At 36.9% G+C, this 21,422-nt stretch overlaps 1 protein-coding gene across 1 annotated transcript in view; it reads right to left on the reverse strand.

Moving 5' to 3' along the window:
- LOC113240451 overlaps nucleotides 1-20,965 on the reverse strand; it is a 36,507-nt gene extending 15,542 nt beyond the window's left edge. Inside the window, exons 1-2 of the mRNA XM_026477763.1 lie at nucleotides 20,772-20,965; nucleotides 9,492-10,040 (exon numbers count right to left, since the gene is read on the reverse strand). Coding sequence (XP_026333548.1) covers nucleotides 9,492-10,040; nucleotides 20,772-20,786 — 564 coding nt within the window. The 5' untranslated portion in view covers nucleotides 20,787-20,965. The remainder of the gene's footprint in view (nucleotides 1-9,491; nucleotides 10,041-20,771) is intronic.
- Between the last annotated feature and the right edge of the window lie 457 nt (nucleotides 20,966-21,422).

The following is a 21,422-nucleotide window of genomic DNA, read 5'->3' on the forward strand; positions in this document are numbered from 1 at the left end:
ACGCATCCGGGAAATATGGCGCAACCCTACACGCCAAGGTTCCGCGAATTGCAATATGTAACACAGGTATCTAGCTGCCGTGTTTATTTTAAACAAAACTGTTAAGAATTGCTATTTTTTCTGCTGTAGTGAATTTCAAGTTTTTGCGATGGTTGAAACGACACCATTTTTTACGAAACATTGAACGCCCGAAAAAAACAAATATACGCGATTTATATTCGTAAAAATGGTCTAGCCATAATTAAATAACAACTTATGTCGTGTAAGGCGAGTTTCTTCTTTGTTTTATGTTTGAAATGGCGCTGCCTTTGTATCTATATTCTTTCTTTTTTTGCGTTTAGATAGCGAAACTTTAATGTTCCGCTACGTGAACTGTGTTTGAAAATTGAGTTTTCAGTTGCCAGGGCACGTGGGACTGGATATTGGCTGGGCCATGCGTTGCGAGGTGTAATACATGAATAAAGGTGAACCCTTCAGGGCTGTTTCAAATTGCCGCAGTTCGACGGCACGAAGCTGCCATGTACCGAGCTGCACCACGCGGCTTTAATCTTGTGTTATTATGCACTCAAATAAATGTATACTTTATTTAATAGACTTCTACATTGTATTGTATTTTACAAAGTACGCTTATCTGGCTACAGGAAACAAAAATCCAATTAGGGGATATAGGTATGGCAGGTTGAGGAGTAGAGTAGAGAAATGTTGTGCTGGGTGACCCGTTGGCAAAAAGAGCTAAAACTCTGCAGCTATTTGTGAGCTGTTGCCTCCCACTACGAGGCGACACGATAGAGTAGAACAATTTACAGGGACTGACATCACAAGGCCGACTTTGTCACCTAAGAGTTATATACAGGGTGTAATAGTTACGTGTGCCCAAGCGATTATTCCATAAAATAAGAGATATCAAAAACTTTAAACTGATGTCGAAAGTACGTTACCTAATGAGTAAACCGACATCAATAACTTTTTAAAAAAAACTGGAAATATCCAAGTTTTTAATATTAAACGCTCCCCTACATTTAATATGACATTCGTAGAAAGTCTTTAGGAGGTAACAACAAGTTTACTTGAATAAAAATCTTTTAATTGAACAAAAATATAATACCATAGTCAATTATTTGGTCAAGTGTGAGTTGTCCATAAATACGAATAAAAGTGCTAATTTTTTTTTTAATGCTGATCGATTCAGTTTCATATAAGAATCATTTCTTTGTAAGGGACGAAAAAATCGGGACAACAGAAGTTGGTCTAATTTAATTAAATGTTTTTTAATACAAAATGAATACAATTGTTTTTTTAATGTTGACAAACCCAGTTTTCCCGATAGACCCCTGACAGACGGCAGAACATTAAGTTACACCATGAGGGATTTTGTTGCCTTGCACTGGAGGCGATATTAGAACAATAAGTGTATCTATAGAGCTTGATGTGCTGTTGGTTGTACTACTGCGCTTCCGTTGGGATTTGATATCCCACCAAGTTGTCATTAAAATAATTAGGCATTGTCACTTACACACGAACAATGTACTAGACGAAACATAATTATAAGCCTATACACAATTATACAATTAAATTAAACATAATTATAATATTAAAATATTATAATGCTGTCTATAAACACTCAAATGAGAGGTCAATTGTTCTTGCATATTATTACATTCTATGATAGTTTTTATTGTACAATTTTTTTATTTGTTAGCCGATCATCTAATTCTATTCACGATTAAAACTAATTACTTATGGCAAGAGCTCGGTAAGTTCTGCAGGAGTGCGAAACTTTAACGCATTGCTTTAAAAGGATGCGAGGCCATTTAAAGTAATTCCAAAATTAATTGTGTAAATATAAATTATTCACGACTGCTCACTACTGAGATAAAAAAAATATTTTGTATAATAAAAACTATCATAGAATGTAGTATGCAAGAACAATTGACTTCTCATGTGAATGTTTGTAGTAAGTATAATATTTTTATATTTCATTTCCAAATTGTTTTCATTATAGGTTTGTAATTATGTTTGGTCTGGTACATTGTTCTTGTGTAAGCGACAATGCCTAATTGTTTTAATGAGAACTTGTTGGGATATCAATTCCCAACGGAATCGAAGTAGTACAACCAACAGCATATCAAGCTTGTAGACGCAGCGTGGACAGGCGGTGCGGAAGTCCACTGGATGCAAGCAGTGTGCTGCTCAATATCGCACAATACCGCGTTCAGCAGTGGACGTCTTTCGGCTAAGGGATGATTTTTGTGACACAGATTGTGCAGCCAAAATTCCAAGTCGAGTTTCTCGATCTAGTTTGTTTTCCTGTTCCGCTTCACTGCCGATACTGCTTAATAATTGTGACACGAACAATTTACTGCGTTATTGTCAGAGCCTCAATTTATTGTTAACGTTTTTGTCGCCAACTCTATTAATAACCACCGATTTTTTGTTGTAATATAGGTACAGGAAATTAGAGACAGGAAAAAAAACGAAAAGTCGGTGCCAATATTACAATTTACTGCTTAGATATCCTACCTTATAAATAGGTGGATTTTTATGAAAACCAATTGTTAATGTCACAATATAGTACGCTTAAAAAAAACGGATACCAATCAAGTCTTGATTGAATCAAAATGTACTTAATTAAAGCCATTATTTAAACTGTTGCAGCTAAATTATGCTTGGTAACCATTGACTTACAATTATATGGACGTCGGGTCCGCGCTAAAAAGTGTCCGAACTTATAGGGCGTTAAAATCGTATACAGAGAGTCATTCACGCTTTAGTCTTCGTTTGTTCGACTGACAGCGAAGCAAGCAAAATTAGACAGTACTGCGATGACATTACAATTTAAATTCAACGTTTTAGCTTTTTCATATTCCTTTACATGTCACTACGTTTAAATAGGTTGACTTGGGACATTTTTTTCGTGGTTTTTGTATTAGACCGGTCGTCCATTTATTTGTAAGTCAATGGTTATATGACAAAATATTTGAATTTTTAACGCAATAAATTAGCAAAAGAGTGTGAAACTATCATAAACAATTTTGTTAATGATACTAAGTAACCGGACATATTGTGCGTCTAGTAGTAAGCAATATGCCTGTCCACTCGGAGCTTTAGTGTTGTAGTTTTATCTTTTGGAAAACTAAGTAAAACATTTTGAATTTTCCACGCTAATAGCGAACAAAAGTGTAGCGAAAAAATGCTTCATGAGTATTTTAATATTGAACTTAATTGATCGAAATAAAGTTCATTGTGCAGTGTGTGCGTTAAAGAAGACATCTCTTGTCGAGATAAGACTACTTTCTATTCGTTCAGATGTTAGCCGTTCGTCGTAGTTCAGCTGCTGACCGCAAGATGCAATAAAGGTCACTGGTCAGGAAACTTCGCCATTATGGTGTGGCGGGACGTGATCTCGACCTTCTTAAATCGTATTTGCGTGGTAGGGTACAGAGGGTCGATGTTAACGGTACGAGATCGTCAGGATCTGCAATTAGCATGGGTGTCCCTCAAGGTTCAATTCTAGGCCCATTTTTATTTTTAGTTTATATTAATGACTTACCTAGCCTTATGGAGAGTATAAAACATGAGATAGTATTGTTTGCTGATGATACTTCCTTATTATTTAAAGTTAAAAGGCACCAATGTTCCTATGACGATGTGAACAATGCTATATCTAAAGTAATTGATTGGTTTGCTGTTAATAACCTACTTCTTAATGAGAAAAAAAACAAATTGTGTGAAATTCACATTACCCAATGTTAGAGAGACGGTTACAAACATTGTAGTTACAAATGAAAAATTGAATCTTGTGGATACAGTTGTATTTCTAGGTATAACGTTAGATGCTAAATTGCAATGGGGTCCCCATATAAGTAAGTTATCAAAACGGCTCGGCTCTGCAGTGTACGCGATTAAAAAAAATAAGGAAACTTTCAGACGTCGAAACCGCTAGATTGGTTTACTTCAGCTACTTTCACAGTCTAATGACATACGGCATTTTGCTTTGGGGTAATGCCGCCGATATCAATAGAATCTTTGTCCTGCAGAAACGTGCAGTTAGGGCAATTTACAATCTGGGCCCCAAAGTATCTTTGAGAGATAAGTTTAAGGAAATTAACATTCTTACACTAGCCTCACAGTACATTTATGAAAATGTAATTTATGTTAAAAGGAATAGTAATTTATTTATGAAAAATAGTGACAGACATAACATTAATACGAGGAATAGAAATAAACTAGCTTTTCTTGATAGTCGTCTTCACAAAGTCAAAAAATCATTTAAGGGGCAATGTATACGCTTCTATAACAAGATTCCGGTTGATATACAAAATTTGCCTTTCACGAGGTTTAAAACTATAGTGAAACAAAAACTTTATACTAAAGGTTATTATACAACTTCTGCGTACTTGGATGACAAAAATCCGTGGTAGTAACCCGTTTAGCTCATGGAGGTAGTCTCGATCTCTGATGTTTCAAATAAAAATAAAAAAATATTGTAAATGCTATTTACAAAGAGCAACCCCTAGAGTTTCTTGCTCATTCTTCTCAGGGGAATCTGCCTTACGAATGAGCGGTAGAGTTTAACCATTGTGACGATTTCAAGTGTAATAATGCTTACCTATGAAATAAAGATTATTTTTGAATTTTGAGTTTTTTGAGGTATTGAACTTGTTACGTCTTTTTAAATGGGAAACTACGACCAAACATTCATTCATTTTAGTTTTTTGTGTGTTTGGCGACAGCGGTTCTGATAGTAATCGAGTCTTAAGGCACTTCTATGGTTTTTTTTTCTTCCGTGGCGCAGGGTGTGCGGTGCACATGGGCTTTGGGTAATAAGGCCCATTTAGATGGAGAGAGTTTCTCGTCTCGAAGATACGATTATCGAAAGAATATAAACAAACTTTCCTCGTCTAAACATTCGCGATTATCGCCCTTCCACGTGAGCGATAATCGCCTCGCCTTTCAATATTGAACGTCTCCATGTAAACAGAACTTGAAAGCAAAAATCGTATTTCGAGTTTTTGTGCCAGCCGTTTCTACCATGAGTATAGTGCGCGAGCGGGTTTTGATTATAACTGCTTTTCTAAGACAAGAATTAAGGAAACGAAAAAGAAAATAAGGGTTATGAAATGTTATAAAATTTAAAAAAAAAGTATATTTCTATACAGTGCAATGAACTTAATATTATCAGCAGTTCCAAATTTCAATGATTTTTGCGTCATTTTGATATTTACATAGTCAATACCGCAGTAATCACTGAACTCGAATGGCGATTGTCGCACTCAAAACGGTTCGAACCGATTTGTACGATAATCGTATGAACTTGAAAAAATGTCATACGAGATCGTGTTTAGATAAGTCGAAAACTCGTAAGCAAGAATCTCCTTACTACATATTTATCCGAGTAAATAGTTGAGGAGGCGATTAAGTTGCTTGCGAATCTCGTATGACATAATCGTAGGCGAGATTTTAGTTCTTGCCTGAATGTAATGATACGATAATCTTATGGCGATTATTGCTTACGATAATCGCGTACGATTTTTCGTCACGAAGCGTGCGATAAACTTTCTCCATCTAAATGGGCCTTTAGGGTCGAAACACAAAACTGCGATGCGACGTCGTATTGCAAAAATTAACGAGCTGTCGCTAGAATTTGCGAATTACTCCGCAGCGCGCATTCCTGCGATGTTGATCTTCTTTGTGTTTTTTTCCTATACTTTTTTTATCAATAACAACATTGCAACACTCTTTTTACGATGCATGTCGCTACCAAGTTTAAATAATACGTTCAGCACGGTTGGTGATCCTCGAAAGAATGGTTACCCGAACCGTGGCAGTGAGATTCCTTGCCGCACGAAATCGCATCGCAGCAATTCGCGTCGCAGTTTACCTTTTTTTTAACCTAACCTATATCGCTCGCGACTAGTGTTGGGTCATGGAAGAATTTCCATTTGGAAAATCGTAGGTATTTAGCAGAAAAATAAATATTTATCAGAATATTTTTCCAGATTTGAGTGACACCTGGCAAAAGTTGAAGTAGCTGAACTCATTATAGCAGTTTGTGAAAATAACTATTTTTAAGTTTACTCAATGTCACGATGATTGAGCAATTATTTTTGTAAAATTAATCCAGTTTGTAATAATTTATCAATACAAAGATCGGCAAAAAAGTCGTTGAAAACCAACATCAGAGATCTGCACCAAACACATAGAAAAACTCGTAAGGTCCGCTAGTTCGTTCCGAGGCTTAGTTGGCATAGCGTCTGCCACTATTTGCTGGAACACGTTGGTTCGAATATGAATTATTACGTTTAGCTATGTTTATACAATTTTATTTTATAATTCATGCTAATTAATGGTTTTATTTTTTTAAGGTTTAAAATGTGTATTCAGACGTAGATACCGAATTACATTTCTCAAATTCAAAAATTCAAAATCAGGACAATTTTTGAAAAATGTATGCTGTTTGAAATTTTCGGACAATTACTCGACCCTACTCGCGGCGCAAACGTAGTAAATGTTCTCAATATCATTTTTAATTGCACCATTTGCACACAATTTCCGATCACTGGAGAAAATACAACTGTAGTCTACTAGTAGACCGTTGCGAATATCAGCATCCAAATCCGCGGATTATCTGCATATATTAAAATAGCCGCATCCGCATCAGCATCCGCATGTATCGATGCTGCTATTCATTGCGGATGTTCGAGTCGTGACATGACCTAAAAGACACACTGGAAACCTCCAAGAAACAAAATATGAAAGAGCAGCTCTGCTGTTGTTTTTAAAATATAACTTTGATAAAATTCCAGAACGGTTAAGCTAGACAGATTGATTGTTTTCGTGTAGATTGATTCTTTCATTAATAAATGTTACAAAATCATTGAAATAATATTTTATTACAATACCTAATAAAATAAAAAGCTTTTTCATGTAATTGGATTCGGTAAGGATGTACATTATGCGCTTGTGTAGTTGGATTGATCTTAAAACGGTTTCTCTTCTCTCCCAGTTAAGGCATCTCAAGGCGAGCAGACGTGCTCTTAATCACGTACCCTAACTGCTTTATAAAGCAGTAATATGTTACATACGAATACAGAACCTTTTGGGGTAAGTTCATTAACGTTTGTCTAATCTGTAGGAAGTGTTTTTATATTATTGTACGTTTTTACCATTGTTTTTTGTTACAGCCAGTTCCTTGATTCTTTCTTTTCATTAACCTTTTCTTTACTGTTATACCTTTTACAATAAATGATGTGGACCGAACGTTACTTCCTATCGTTATTACAAAGGCAGGGACAAAAATGACATAATTATCATAAAAAGCAAGTTTCTCGGACTTATAGCAAATCTCCCTTTCGGGCAGGCTGAAACAATGCCCGGGCGGCGTCGTGGTGAATGTTCACTGATCCCACGGCGCGGCGCCGACTCAACCGGCGAGAGGGAAACCCGGGGGGGTTTTAGTGGGGTAGGCCCTCCAGTCTGGAGGGAGAGTCCCCACATAACCCCTGAGTCTCCCTGGGCTCAGGGGTGTCCATAAAGACTTCCCCCCATCAAAAAAAATAAAAAATAAAAAGGCTGAAACAATGAACCTTTACTCCTGATAAAATCTCGTTTGCCTCCTCATCTCTCATCAGCCTCTTCATATATGCCGTTTATTCTTGGTGCTGTTCACTTGGCATTTTCAAGACCATCCCCAATCTGATTGAGATAAATATGTCGAAATGCACCTTTCTCCACATTTCTGTCCACATTCACACGTTTAATGAACTTGTGGATGCCTGATTTCATTCTTGTTCATTCCATTAACGTATAAGGAAATGCTGCGTAACATTCGGCCTTACCAAGCACGTTTTGATCACGATTATAGTTAGCCATACATACTGTTTTCAATTTTTTTAAATCGAGACTGTCATTGGTTACCAAAATTTTGAATTAATTGGCTCAGAGATCTTATTGTGTAACAGCAACAACAGTACTAACAAATATACTAATTAAATCAATAAAATCTTTAAATCTTTGTCCTGCAGAAACGTGCGGTTAGGGCAATTTACAATCTAGGCCCCAGAGTGTTTTTGAGAGGTAAGTTTAAAGAGTTCTTGTACTAGCGTCACAGTACATTTACGAAAATAATATTTTTGTAATTAAAAATAGTGACAGTCACAACAATAATACGCGGAATAAAAATAAACTAGCTGTTCTTGACAATCGTCTTTATAAAGTCACAATATTCATTTAAGGGGCAGTGTATAAGGTTCCATAATATGATTCCGGTTGATATTCAAAATTATCTATTGACGATTGTCGATACATCAAATTGTATTTATTAATACAGCTATTGAATAATAAAACTAACAATAAACATAATTATTAATACAGAGGTCGAACACTTAGAAAAAATTCCTTCGATCCGGCCGGATTCGAACCGACGCCTCCTAGCAAACTGGCACGGTTTGCTAGGAGACGTCGACGCTATGCTAGTAAGCCACGGAACTAACCAGCGGACCTGACGAAACAACAGACCTCACGAAATTTTTTTAAGTGTTCGATATTCGTATTAATAATTAGAACAAATTAGTGTATTTTATTGACTAGTAGTATTTATAATACTAAGTGGAGTAATTTCACAAAAAATAATTAAATATCATGGTGGTGAAAGACATTGAATAAAAATTTAATAACAAACATGTTGCATAATCTCGCAAAACAAAGTCATGGGAAAATTCTTAACTGTGTCTCGTACGATGCTGAAATAAAGTATTTGAAGATAACAATTCAATAAAGATGGTCACGAAGTATAGGTCTCACGTGTTTTAATTCTTTAACAATATTTAAAGGTTATAATTATTAATACAAAGATCGAACACTCAAAAAAAAATTCCTTCGATCCGGTCGGTCGATTATAACAAACTAGTGGAGTAATTTCACAAAAAAGAATTGAATATCAATTCAATAAAAATTTAATTAATACAGTGAATAGCGACATCTCTCGCCAGGACTGGTAGCTGTAAAGGTACTAACTGGGTGATAAATCTTTCATAGATTTCTCATAGACGGCGCTACGACTAAAAAGTCGTTGAAAAACCAAATACAAAGACACGACTCAAGCACATAGAAAAATTCGTGAGGTCTGTTGGTTCGTTCCGTGGCTTAGTTGGTATAGCGTCTGGCACGGTATGCAAGATCTTTGTATCAATAATTATAACAAACTAGTGGAGTCATTTCACAAAAAAGAATTGAATATCAATTCAATAAAAATTTAATTAATATTTAAAGGTTCTCAGATAAAATATTTTTTGGTTCGGCCGAACTTAAGAATATTTCAATCAAATTAGCAGTTGGTTCAACAAAACAATGTGCTGGCAAAAGTGCGCCTGTATGACCAGCAATTTTGATTACATCAACCCCCAATTAATCGTGATGATGTGGTGTACAAGATCTGAAGCACCGTCACCAAAATCTAAAATAGAATTTAAAGACCAAAAAGCGATACTTACAAAAGATAAGAAATAGTCCGCACCATGTTTAAGTTCCTCTTCCTTATTATAAACGTTCACCGTCAAGGGAGACTTTTTAGGCTCCTGTTCCTTTTGCCATTTATAAGGATCCAGAGATTTCACTGCATCTACATCATCCGCGTGAAGATTTTTTAAGTCCACAACAGAAACGAACGGTCTCTTAAAATTATCAAATATTAGCTTATTTAGAACTGTAGGTATATGTTTCTCGACCATTCCAGAGTACATATTTATAGGTTTGACGTGCTCGTCAACACCATAACGGAACCTTTGAAGGTCATATAGTCTTTCCAGGGCTCGTGCCTTGTCGTGAGGAGGTAATTTTGTATCAGGGTCGTCCAAGTAGGCTACTAAGGCGTCGTCCAAGTGTTTATAGGTGTGGTAAGCGGAGTCTGGTTCTTTAGCGCCGGGGCCCGTGTTGTCATAATTATTTTCGATGGCGAACTTGATCTGCGATGGCGACGCGGCAGAGAGGCCGTCTGGTATTTGGTAGGACGTAGCTTCGGAGACTAGGAGAACAACGGGTATCTGTGGAAAAAGCATAACAATTTGAAATTTTTTGGCTAAAACAAAAATTGTGTCTACTCCACTCATGTCTTTTCTTTGGTTGAAATTGAGATTTGCGAGAGTACGTTTTTTATATACATATATAAGTGACGGGACGAACAAGTCGTCTGCCTGATGGTAAGGTACACACCTGTCTATAACAATTAGAGAGCCACTCAGAGCTTTAAATCGCAAAGAACTGAGGGGCACTGCCACTGCATCCGTCAACCAGAGGCATAAGTTGACAAGTCACATGTGCCTGTAATTTCACCAGCACTCTTATTCTTCAAAACCGAAACGAAATAATGGTCACATTACTGCTTGGCGGCAGAAATAGGGAAAGTGGCAGTATTTCCCTGGACGAACTCTTTCACAAGGGGCTCTATTGATGTTTTGACCATAAATATTAAAATACTGTATCGACACATCGTTTTATTGTAATATGAAATAGAAAGACCTCAGTAGTTCATAACTTTCTTGCTTCTAACGCTAAGTATCTCACTATTTCTACACTATTGAGGACCATAACCTAAAAATGCGTTATGCGTTTAATTAGTAACAGAAATTAGCCAACTGCCCCTCCGTTACAACTCGGCCACCGGCGATTGGCGGTCATTCATCAGCCGAGCGTGAAACAGCTGACTGATATAACCAGTATTCGGTATTAAGTTATTCTGTTGCCAGATATGGACTGAGATCCACAGATTTTAATACCAGTTTTTCTAATCTGTAATTTTTTCTTAAAGCCCCGCACTAGGGAAACCCTGTGTCACGGGTGCCATGGACACACACATACACAATAACAAGTTACACCCAAACTCACGAGATAAATAAATTTAGGCCATACAAATATTTCTCCCGGCCGGGCCTGGGAATCGAGTTCGGCGTGGTCGGCCACGGAGGCAGTTTTGAATTGAAGCAACTACAACAACAAGGGCGTTCGGCACCTAAAGCCCGTTTTGATGTTATTGCATCAAAACATGTAAAACACTATCTAGTACCTTGTGACAAAAACTCATTACGATCTCCCTTCTAGATGGCGTAATTTTCATTCATTTGAAAGGTGTCGCTCCGCCTTTATGGCATAGATTATAAATGTGCATTTGAATTTCTGGCACGTTACCACCTGCAGTTTGTAAAACTTATTTTAATGTAAAAAAAATGTCTGTAACGAGGACTAATAACAAAACGAACGCCCTATTAATTTACCGGTTTGCTGCAACAAGGGCGGATAACACAAGGAAAAAAAAATATTTTCAAATGTTTCCAATTGTTTAAAAATAATAATAACACCTGAATCTTTTAGTTAAATCAAAGAAAAAATAAATAATAAAGTATATAAGAGTAATCAAATCATATTATAAATATTAAAAAGATATAAGAAAGTAAAACTTCATTTTCAATTATCTCTAATCTCACTTTTACGTGATACGCCCTAGTTACACCTAATGCTTCAATTCATATTAATTAAATTCTAAACGGTTTGTATTATTATTATATAACATATTATGTACATTGTCAAACCTAGAGTGTGTGTAAGTAATATAACCAATCTATAACCAATGCAACTATAGCGAGGCTCATCTGTTACATATTAAAGCTGGTCCTGTGCTTACGTAATGTTAACTAACGGACAGTTTTGGTATTTGTAGGCAATAATGCTAATACGGTTTCAACCGATTACTGCCTTTATTTGAATTATCATTGAATCGATACTTCACTAACAACACCTACATCGTGTAAAACATATGATCAAACAGTCCAGGCATACAAACTGCAACGTTTCGCTATTGCCAATTGAAATCACGTGAGCACGAATTACGGTTATTTTTTATGGGTAATATGACAGTATACACTAAAGATGTTAAGGAACTGAGCTGCAAACCCTTGAAGGCTGTTTCACAATAAAAAAATGCAATGAATTCACAAAAAATCGTTAGTATATCATATTTCAAGTTTCTTTAATCATTAAATCAGTTGATACGCTATCAGCTAAATACCCATCATTGTTCTAAAAGAGCTCATTGTTTCGTTTCACGTAGATGTTTGAGAAATAAGATGGATGCTGATTGTTTGAAAGCAATGTCTTAAATTAATAGTTAGCGTGGCAGCACAATCAAGCTACACATTGACGGATCTTGTTCCGTTGTACTGGAGGCGACATTCGAACAAAATTGTTATAGTTTGTTGTGCTGTCGACTATACATAGACTGTTATTGTTCGCATGTGCGGCAATTTTGAGTCTTGCTAGGTGTTCCATTGGCTTCAGTTAGCAGCTTTTTTCGAACAACTTTTTTTTAACACACACACTCATACCCCACACTAGGGACACCCTGTGTCCCATGGTGCCATGGACTAGATATGAGCGCTGATAATATACCAACCGGCGACGGCGCGCCGACGACACTTTTTGGCGGCGGCGGCGGCGGTGTTTTGGCGACGCGAGCGCGACCCTAAAACGAATTTGTACAACGGTGTTTGTTTTTACGAAAACCGTTATACAAAATCAAATCAAATTTTTATAGAATTGATATTCAATTATTTTTTGTGAAATTACTCCACTAGTTAATACAAAGATCGAACACTCAGAAAAAATTCTTTCGATCCGGCCGGATTCGAACCGACGTCTTCTAGCTTACCATGCCAGACGCTATACCAACTAAGCCACGGAACGAACCAGTGGACCTCACGAATTTTTCTACGTGCTTGCGTCGTGTCTTTGTATTAGGTTTTTCAACGACTTTTTAGTCGTAGCGCCATCTATGAGAAATCTATGAAAGATTTATCACCCAGTTAGAACCTTTACGGTTACCAGTCCTGGTGAGAGATGTCGCTATTCACTGTATTTTAAATTTTTATTGAATTGATATTCATTCATCATTGATTTTCTATAAAAATCAAATTTTTATCAGTTCGATCAGGCGCTCAGATCGTACGCACACATCTTGCATATTATGTATGCGTAGTGATAATGGCGACGCCAGAAATTTACAAATTATTTTTTTAAACAAAACATCTTTTAATATAAAGTCACTAACTAACTTTTGTCGCCCATCTATGCCACCTCTGCTGAGGCCGGACGACACGCTGGCCTATAGTGCAGAAGACAAGGCAAATCTTTTTGCCTCACTCTTCGCAAAGAGTTCGCGTCTGGATCTCATCTTATCTCAGGCTATGTCCCTGTCTACTTACCCGAGAGATAGGGTTTTCCGGAGAGACTACGGACTCGACGGCAAGACCAGGGTACGGCGGGCGTCCGGGCCAAACCCTCCGCCAGTGATACGCCTTTGCGGGCGTCTCTGGCGGACCCGGACTTGGGTAAGGACTCGCTGGGGTTTGTGGTTAGCTGCAGAGACGGACATGTTTGTCTGCCCCGGTTTTGCTTGTTTGCTTTGCTTGGGCGTCTGTCTCGTGAGCGGCTAGCGCGTCTTACTTAGTAGCGGTCTAGTTGAGGGCCTGTATGCGAGGAGACGCGCGGGGCACGTGAGTTGCCCTTTAAGTTGGAAGCTATGTCCGGACATTGTCGCAGGACACTGCGACTGGCATCTCCGGCACTAGCCCGGAGAGCTAGTAGAGGATAAGCTAGATATCCTCCAGTCCCTCCAGCCGCTTAGGTTATTGGGAACTGGAGAGACGTCGTTTTTCGGCGTCGGGAAGTAAGCGTGCCGTACAGCTCCGCCACCAATGAGGATTTTGGTAGTGGACTCAGAGTCGACGGCTTAGCGGTGGCAACTGCTAGTTGTGCAATGCGCAACGGGAAGTGAGCGTGCCTACAGCTCCGGTAACCTTACGTAACTGTGCGTCTGAGTTGTCTCCTGTTCTCATACGCCTACGCCTGTACCGCCTCTCACTTGAGACTGGTGTAGTTCCCAAAGTCATAATACCTGGAACGCAAGTCGAATTATACTGCGACCAAAGCAGAAGCACTCCAAGACCATACGTACCATCACGCCTCCGTACGCAAGTATTCAGAAGCCTCTACTCTTTAAGCCACCCTGGAACAAACACTACTGCCAAATTGATCGCGGAGCGTTATGTTTGGCTAGGCATGCGAAAGGACTGCCGCGACTGGGCACGAGCGTGCATAGCATGCCAAAGATGCAAAGTAACGAGACACGTTTCTTCACCTTTAGGGACGTACGCACTACCAAAAGCCAGATTCCAGCACATTCACATAGATATTATTGGCCCATATTGGCATCATATTGTACTTTGGCAGATACATTAAGTCCATGGCCAAACATGCAGCAAGGAAGCTTGTGATCCTTTCCGGGTGAGGCGTTACTTCACATCGGGACAGTTGCTTCAGCTGTACCAAGCACAAGTCTGGTCGTGCATGGAGTACTGCTGCTACCTTTAGGATGGCTCTGCTACATGAAACGAGAGTTGATATTTAAAAGTGATATAGGGCCCATTTGCCTAATAGGTTGCCAAGGATGGATGGCGCTTATTTCGTCTCTATTTCTGGTTATATTCTCGAAGTCGTTGCATCTCGTCCCGGGTTCAATTCCCGGGCCGGGAGAAATATTTGTATGGCCTACATTTATTTCTCTCGTGAGTTTGGGTGTAATTTGTCTACATACGTGTATCCATGACACCCGCAATACAGGGTGTGCCTATTGCACGAGTGTGTGCGTTAAAAGAAGTGGTAAAACATGTTTGGTCCCTAGACACTTTTGATATGTGTAGATATTCAAAATAATAATATTTCGAACACTTTTACTCGATGTTCCACTAAAGTAGTAAATCAGTTCTGAGTTTGAATGTTTATTATCATATCCAGAGATCGTGAGCAAAGCGGCAGTGGAACTCCTGGTGAAAGAATTCGTCTAGGGAAGCAATGCCACCATACCATTTCTGCCGCCAAACAACGACAGAATTACTGCGTTCTGATTTTCAAGGATAAGGGTACTGGTGAAATTACAGGCATATGAGACTTGTCAACTTATGTCTGAAGGTGACTGGTGATTTAAAGCACTGCAATTTTTATGGATAAGCGTGTCGCTTACCATCAGGCGCACGACTTGTTCACCCCGTAACATAATAATAAAAAGAATACGATATTTGCTCCGATGTAATTAACGTCACCTATAAAGTTACCAAATAGACGAATTATATTTGTACGGTTATCTCAAATGTCCATGCCACTAACTTGATCCGTTTACGAAACATGAGATGGTCGAAATTTCGTTCCCATGATCTCGTTTAACATCGCATCTTAATGATGACCGGTTTCTTTAAAGATCCCTTTCATTTATGGACAAGGCTGATCCAAACAACTGTTAGTTGGTATTTTTGTACGAGTCCAAATCTGGACAAAAAGGTTGCGTTCAAGGTTGATTGTGTACGGTAGGGGAGATACAACTACAGCATGTAACCTAAATAGTTAAGAAATTTTTAGAATGGATAATACCTCACCCTGAAATTCCTGGATTTTTGTATTGTTTCCGTTCTAAATTTTTGATGAGAACCTAGCAATTTTTGTTGTGGACAGTGTGTGCCTGTCGAACGACCCTGACTGATGCGTTCGTGTTTAAAAATAAAATGCAATAAACTATAACAAAACAGTTGTTATATTTTTACTTACAACGACAGGAACTTTTCTTCTAAATACAATACCGTAGTAAAGTAATTGCTAGCAACATATAAAAAATGGAGAACAAAATACAATGCAACAATACAGGGATTCAGAGGAAGGTAATATCTACTCTAACTGTATAACTTCTTTGAAGTGTATGTAAATGAAGTAAATGTACTTCATTTATTCGACCTCTGCTAATAAGAAACACATAATAATTATATAATACAATATAATATATTCATCATCCCGCTTATAGTCCCGACCTGGCGCCTTGTAACTTTTATTTATCTCCAAAAATTAAGAACCAGTTACGCGGTCAACGATTTTCATCACCTGAAGAGGCTGTCGAAAAGTATGAAAAATATGTTTCAGATATTGTCACGAAGGATAAATGTTTTCAAACGGAGAATATTTTGAGAAACAATAAATTTATTTCTGACCATTTATATTATTTTTTTCTTATTCATTTCAGAAACTTACAGTGTGCCCCACGTGTATTTGATGTAGGTACGACTTAGTTAAATATGTACACAAACTTAAAAATTCACACAAAGAGAACTGTTCACAGTATTCATTAAACTTGCTAAACAAGAGTTTGTAAACTTTACCGTGTAGTAAGTTTTAACAATACAAGTTGACTAAATCATAAAGATTATAATCTTTAAAGGAGATCAACTAAATTAGGTATTTAGAAATTACTAGACGTGGACGCTCAAGATACTGTTAGTCCACCAGTTAAAAGTGGGTTCAAAGAAGAACGAGCTGTGCTCGGAGTTTCTTTCAAAGACAAGGACCGGATCGAGGTTATGCGACAGAGAACCTAGATCGTCGACATGGCTGATAGAATAAGCAAGCTGCAGTGGCAGTGGGCTGACCTTATGTGTCGAAGAACCGATAGGTAGTGTCCCTTGTAGAACTCAACTGAATGCTCTCAAAAAACTCACAAAATTTTCATCAAAATACTTGAATGAGACACTCTCTTTGCAGTTATTCATTGACCGTGTACGAACGAAATATACCGCATTGATGTGTTTTACAATTGAACCACAGATTACAAATAGTAGTACGTTTTCTTATATAATCGATGTATAACAGCTGTTGGAAGAAACGCCGACGCGCAATGAAATTCTCTGCTGCTTTGGTTAGTGGAATTAATTTGTTTCCCAAGTTTCAAGTTGATAATATCATAACTTTTTTATAAAAAGAAAACGAACCTGAAACATTCGTGGAACTACATCTATTTGCTAAGTTTTGTTGAAGTCGGTTACCGGAAAGTGCGCGAAAACGGATTCATCCCAGAGTTTGCCACCCTTAGAGGTGGAATAATTTCTTCAAATTTAAATGGGACCAATACCAACAAGAAAGAATCATCAAAATCGGTTCGCAAATAAATTAATCGCGTAACTTACAAATTGACAACCTCCTCCTCTTTGAAGTCCGATAATAACCGTTCTCAACAACTGTCGTATCCATGTTTATGCCTTAATTGATTATGACGTAACAGTTTTTTTATAATACCAAGTGTGGGACGAACAAGTCGTGCCCGTGGTGATACAAAAGATGTTTACGAATAATGATTATTCTCCAAGAATTTTGTACAAAGAAAAGGGCTTCTTGACTTTAACAGGAATATATATTTTGGAAAAATGTCTTTTTGTACGTAATCACGTATTTTGTGTGTATCAGCCATTGACTTACAATTATATGGACGTCGGGTCCGCGCTAAAAAGTGTCCGCACTTGTAGGGCGCTAAAATCGTATACAGAGCGCCACACTCCGCTTTAGTCTTCATTTGTTCTACTGACAGCGCGATACTGCGATGACATTACAATTTAAATTTCGAATAGGTTGACTTGGGACATTTTTTTCGTGGTTTTTGTATTAGACCCGTCGTCCATTTATTTGTAAGTCAATGGTATCAGCGATCAAAATTTATAACAGACTACCAATTCAAATAAAATGTTTATATGGTGATAAATTTAAAGCTTTGTTTTTAAATGGTTAATTGACAAAGCTTTTTACAATCTTAACGAATTTTATATAAAGACATGAAATATTTGACAATTGTGTAATTAACTTACGAGTCTATAGTACCTCAGCTCGAATTTGAATTTTTTCCCGTCCAAATACGGTTCCAAATGAACCGTATTAGGACGGGAAAAATTGGGTCGAACGGTAGGTACACTAGCTTTTTATAATTTATTTTTTTACGAACGACATTAAAGCCCTTTGAAAAACGTATATAGTATAATATGTATGTACACTATTTAGTTCAGTTGATATAAAAAAAATCATTGGTATATGTGAAGTACCTATTGAATACAGCGACTTTCTAGTAAAATTTCGAGGCAAGTTTGTGTATTTTTAGGAATCTTGTTTTCACACCGTATAGTAATCGGTGTTTTTTTTTTATAATATCAAGTGACGGACGAACAAGTCATGCGCCTGATGTTAAGCTACACGCCTGTTCATAACAGTTGCAGTACCACTCAGAGCTTTTGTAAATTTATTAAACAACACCCCGACTTTTACACTAACACTGACGACCTGCCTCAACTATACACTTTTAGACCACGCAATAGATTGCTTCTGAAACGATCTCGGCTACACATACACAGCTCAAGTCCCCGCTCGATGTCGGTGAGGATATTCAATGAGCTCCCGCCCATTATTAAAAACGAGGAAAAGTATTCAATGTTTCTAAATAAATTAAAATTACATCTTATTAATAAATGCTATTACAATTTAAATGAATACTTTGATGACAAATAAAAATAATAATATTATAATAAATTTGAATAATAAATAAATGTTAATTATATACTATAAAGTTATGCTACTTTAATCTAAATAAATTCAAACTTACAAGTGACATAATTCTACGCATAATGTGACGTATTTCTTTATTATTATATGACATATTTTTATTTTATTATTTGATAAATAACAATTTTAATTAATAATTGAAACCTCGGCCTACCTCTGCTGTTATTGTTATCCCTAATAAAGGGCTCATATGTGTAGCATTATTTTAAATTTAAGACATGTATACCATATGAATGCAATAAATATATTGAGTATTGAGTATTGAGCTTTAAATCGCAAATTAAGACCTTAGGGCCACTCCCACCGCACCGTCACCCTGAGACATAAGTTGACAAGTCCCATGTACTTGTAATTTCACCAGTATATATATCATTAATTTTATTATATGTTTCTTCCAAAATTATTGATTCAACGCTTTCGCTGTTATGCGAAATCAACTAAAGCCGTTTGAGGTTGTTTCGAGCCTTAATTAAAATTATAATTTTAGTTTGTTGACTTTTAAGTTGTAACAAATTATAATTGAATTGTAATTTTTAAACATTGTGTTCAGTTCTTTACGTACTATCTATTGACTGATGTGGTAGCCATTGGTTATCAACGCAAAAGTGGTGTAATACGGCATAAGCGGTAATAAATTTTAAACAGTAAACTTACTGTTTTGAGAGTACGCTGTGGCTTAGAAAGAACAGTCAGTTCCACTGTTGCATTTTAAGTATTAATAAGCTATTTTATTTGTTACGAAACGATGTAAATAGCAGACTAAAATGTTGTTTTATAGTTTGTTTACTGCTCTATGTACGAGTAAATCATTGGAGTGTTTTGGTGGATTGTGGTATAACACTTTACGTTAGAGTTGGCTTGATATAATTGTTAAATCTTACATTGTATGGTTTGGTAAAGGGGAACGGTTTGTTCCTACGTTAAGTTAGACCAAAATTTTAGGAAGAGATGAAAAGGGACTTACAGGTACCTACATCGTATATATGCGGACGCAAATTTAATTTCTATGTCTACTGTTTGATATCCCACATCTTTTCTGCATAAGTTTTGTTTATAGTGACCCTCTCTATCAACGTTTTGGTTATATGGGAAGGGCTAGTATCCTACACATTACTACTAGTGTACACAGATTATAGTTAACCTGTGTAAGCAAGCCCGCACAGTGACCTACTCAGTCGGGTCCTGACCCTAGATCAGTCCGTTTGCACGTACTTCATACGATACTCAAAAGACTAGTGTAAGTTGCCCCCGGTGCTCGCATAGTACCCTATTTTCCAGATAGGTAACGAGGTGGTGGCATAAAATAACAAAAAAAAAATATTTTTTTAAGAAATATATTTTTTCCTCGTGTCGGTTTAGCCTGTCCCATTCCTCATGATCCATAGCCAACTTCTTGACATATTTTAGCTGCGTAATTTAACTGTCTCCTTTATTGTCACTATACTCTCGGTCGGTCTTTTTCTTTCTAAATTCCCCACAATTTTTGTGTAACAAATGTCCAAACACAATCCCTTTCCATTCATTTAAAATAATTCTCTCCCTTTTGCAAAACGTCTCCATTTTATGTAACGCATACTTGTAATATATGTCTTTTTATGATACTTAATGACGACGGGACGAACAAAAATGACAGTGCCACTTTAAATCGCAAAGATCTGAGGGGTACTACCACCGCGCTGACAAGTCCCATGTGTCTGTCATTTCACCAGCACCCTTGCCCTTCTAAACCGGTAATCAACACAGTAATCTCACACTACTGCTTGGCGGCAGAGACAGTTAGGAAGTAAGCAAAGTATTCATATACCCGCTTTTGTGTCAGTAAACAAATTGTACTTGTATTGGGCATGGTGTACTAAATCTAATGATATAATTTCAACATGCATAAGTTAATAGCGTCATTTAACAAATTGAACGGTTAAATTTTAATGTTGTTTGTATAAACACCGTGAAATGATCTGCATTTTTGAGGCTTGGGTATTTTATGAAACAAAACTTGGTAACATTAATTTATTATAAATTTGACAGACTGGAAATAAAGTAAGCCGGAATTTTATAAACAAAGACTGAACATTTTTTGTACATATACGTATACTTCATGCCCTTTTGAAATGGGGTAGGCAGAGACTACAGCTTTCCGCTTGCTACGATCCTGACACACAGCTTAAAGTTTTTACTTGTCGATAAAGTGTAAAATGTAATTATAAGTACGGAATATTTTTAACTTCCATCTTATTTATTAAATTTTGACGTCGTCAGATCGAAATATGTATTAAAAATAATAAACATTGTAATGTATTTATACTTACAATAAATCGCAACATTTTCGAAATTTGTCTTATATTTCAAAAAAAAAACACAAAACACAAGCACAGAGTAAAAAAAATTCTTCAAAGTTCACACTAAAACAAGAGCAACCGTCAATAATACTAAGTTAGAAAAAGCCTAAAGGGCGATCATTTGATCGAAATTTAAAATTTGAATGGCACAAGTCGCCTGCGCAGGCAGTAAACGTTGAATGAGCTACGCTAGCTTGTACCGACAGCTAAGGAATGCTGCGTCTCAAACTACTACGGCAATTAATTACATAGTAACAATTGTGTTAGAAACATATATCCGTTCATTAATATATAATTGTTTTAGTTTGTGTATATATTTTGTAGGATGTAGTTGCAGATTCATCGGTTTCATAAAGGAGAAATAGGCAGATAAGAATAAAAGAAGTAAACATACTCACTTTTCAATAAGTCTATTTACTTAACACTCACTTCCTGATAGACCGAGTTCTTTTCAATCCTCCTGTCTCACACACCCGCTTAAAAATTCCTTAGCATCTATAACTAACGTTTCGTGCCGTCTGACTTTTTGTACGCTGGTGGCGCCCCGCTAAAAGATAAACAGAAAAGTTTGGAAAACGAAGGCGTTTTACAAACTTATTAATGAATGTTTAATTATTACAA

This window comes from Hyposmocoma kahamanoa, unplaced genomic scaffold (genome assembly GCF_003589595.1).
Source record: "Hyposmocoma kahamanoa isolate Upper Pololo Valley unplaced genomic scaffold, ASM358959v1 138, whole genome shotgun sequence".
NCBI lineage: Eukaryota > Metazoa > Arthropoda > Insecta > Lepidoptera > Cosmopterigidae > Hyposmocoma > Hyposmocoma kahamanoa.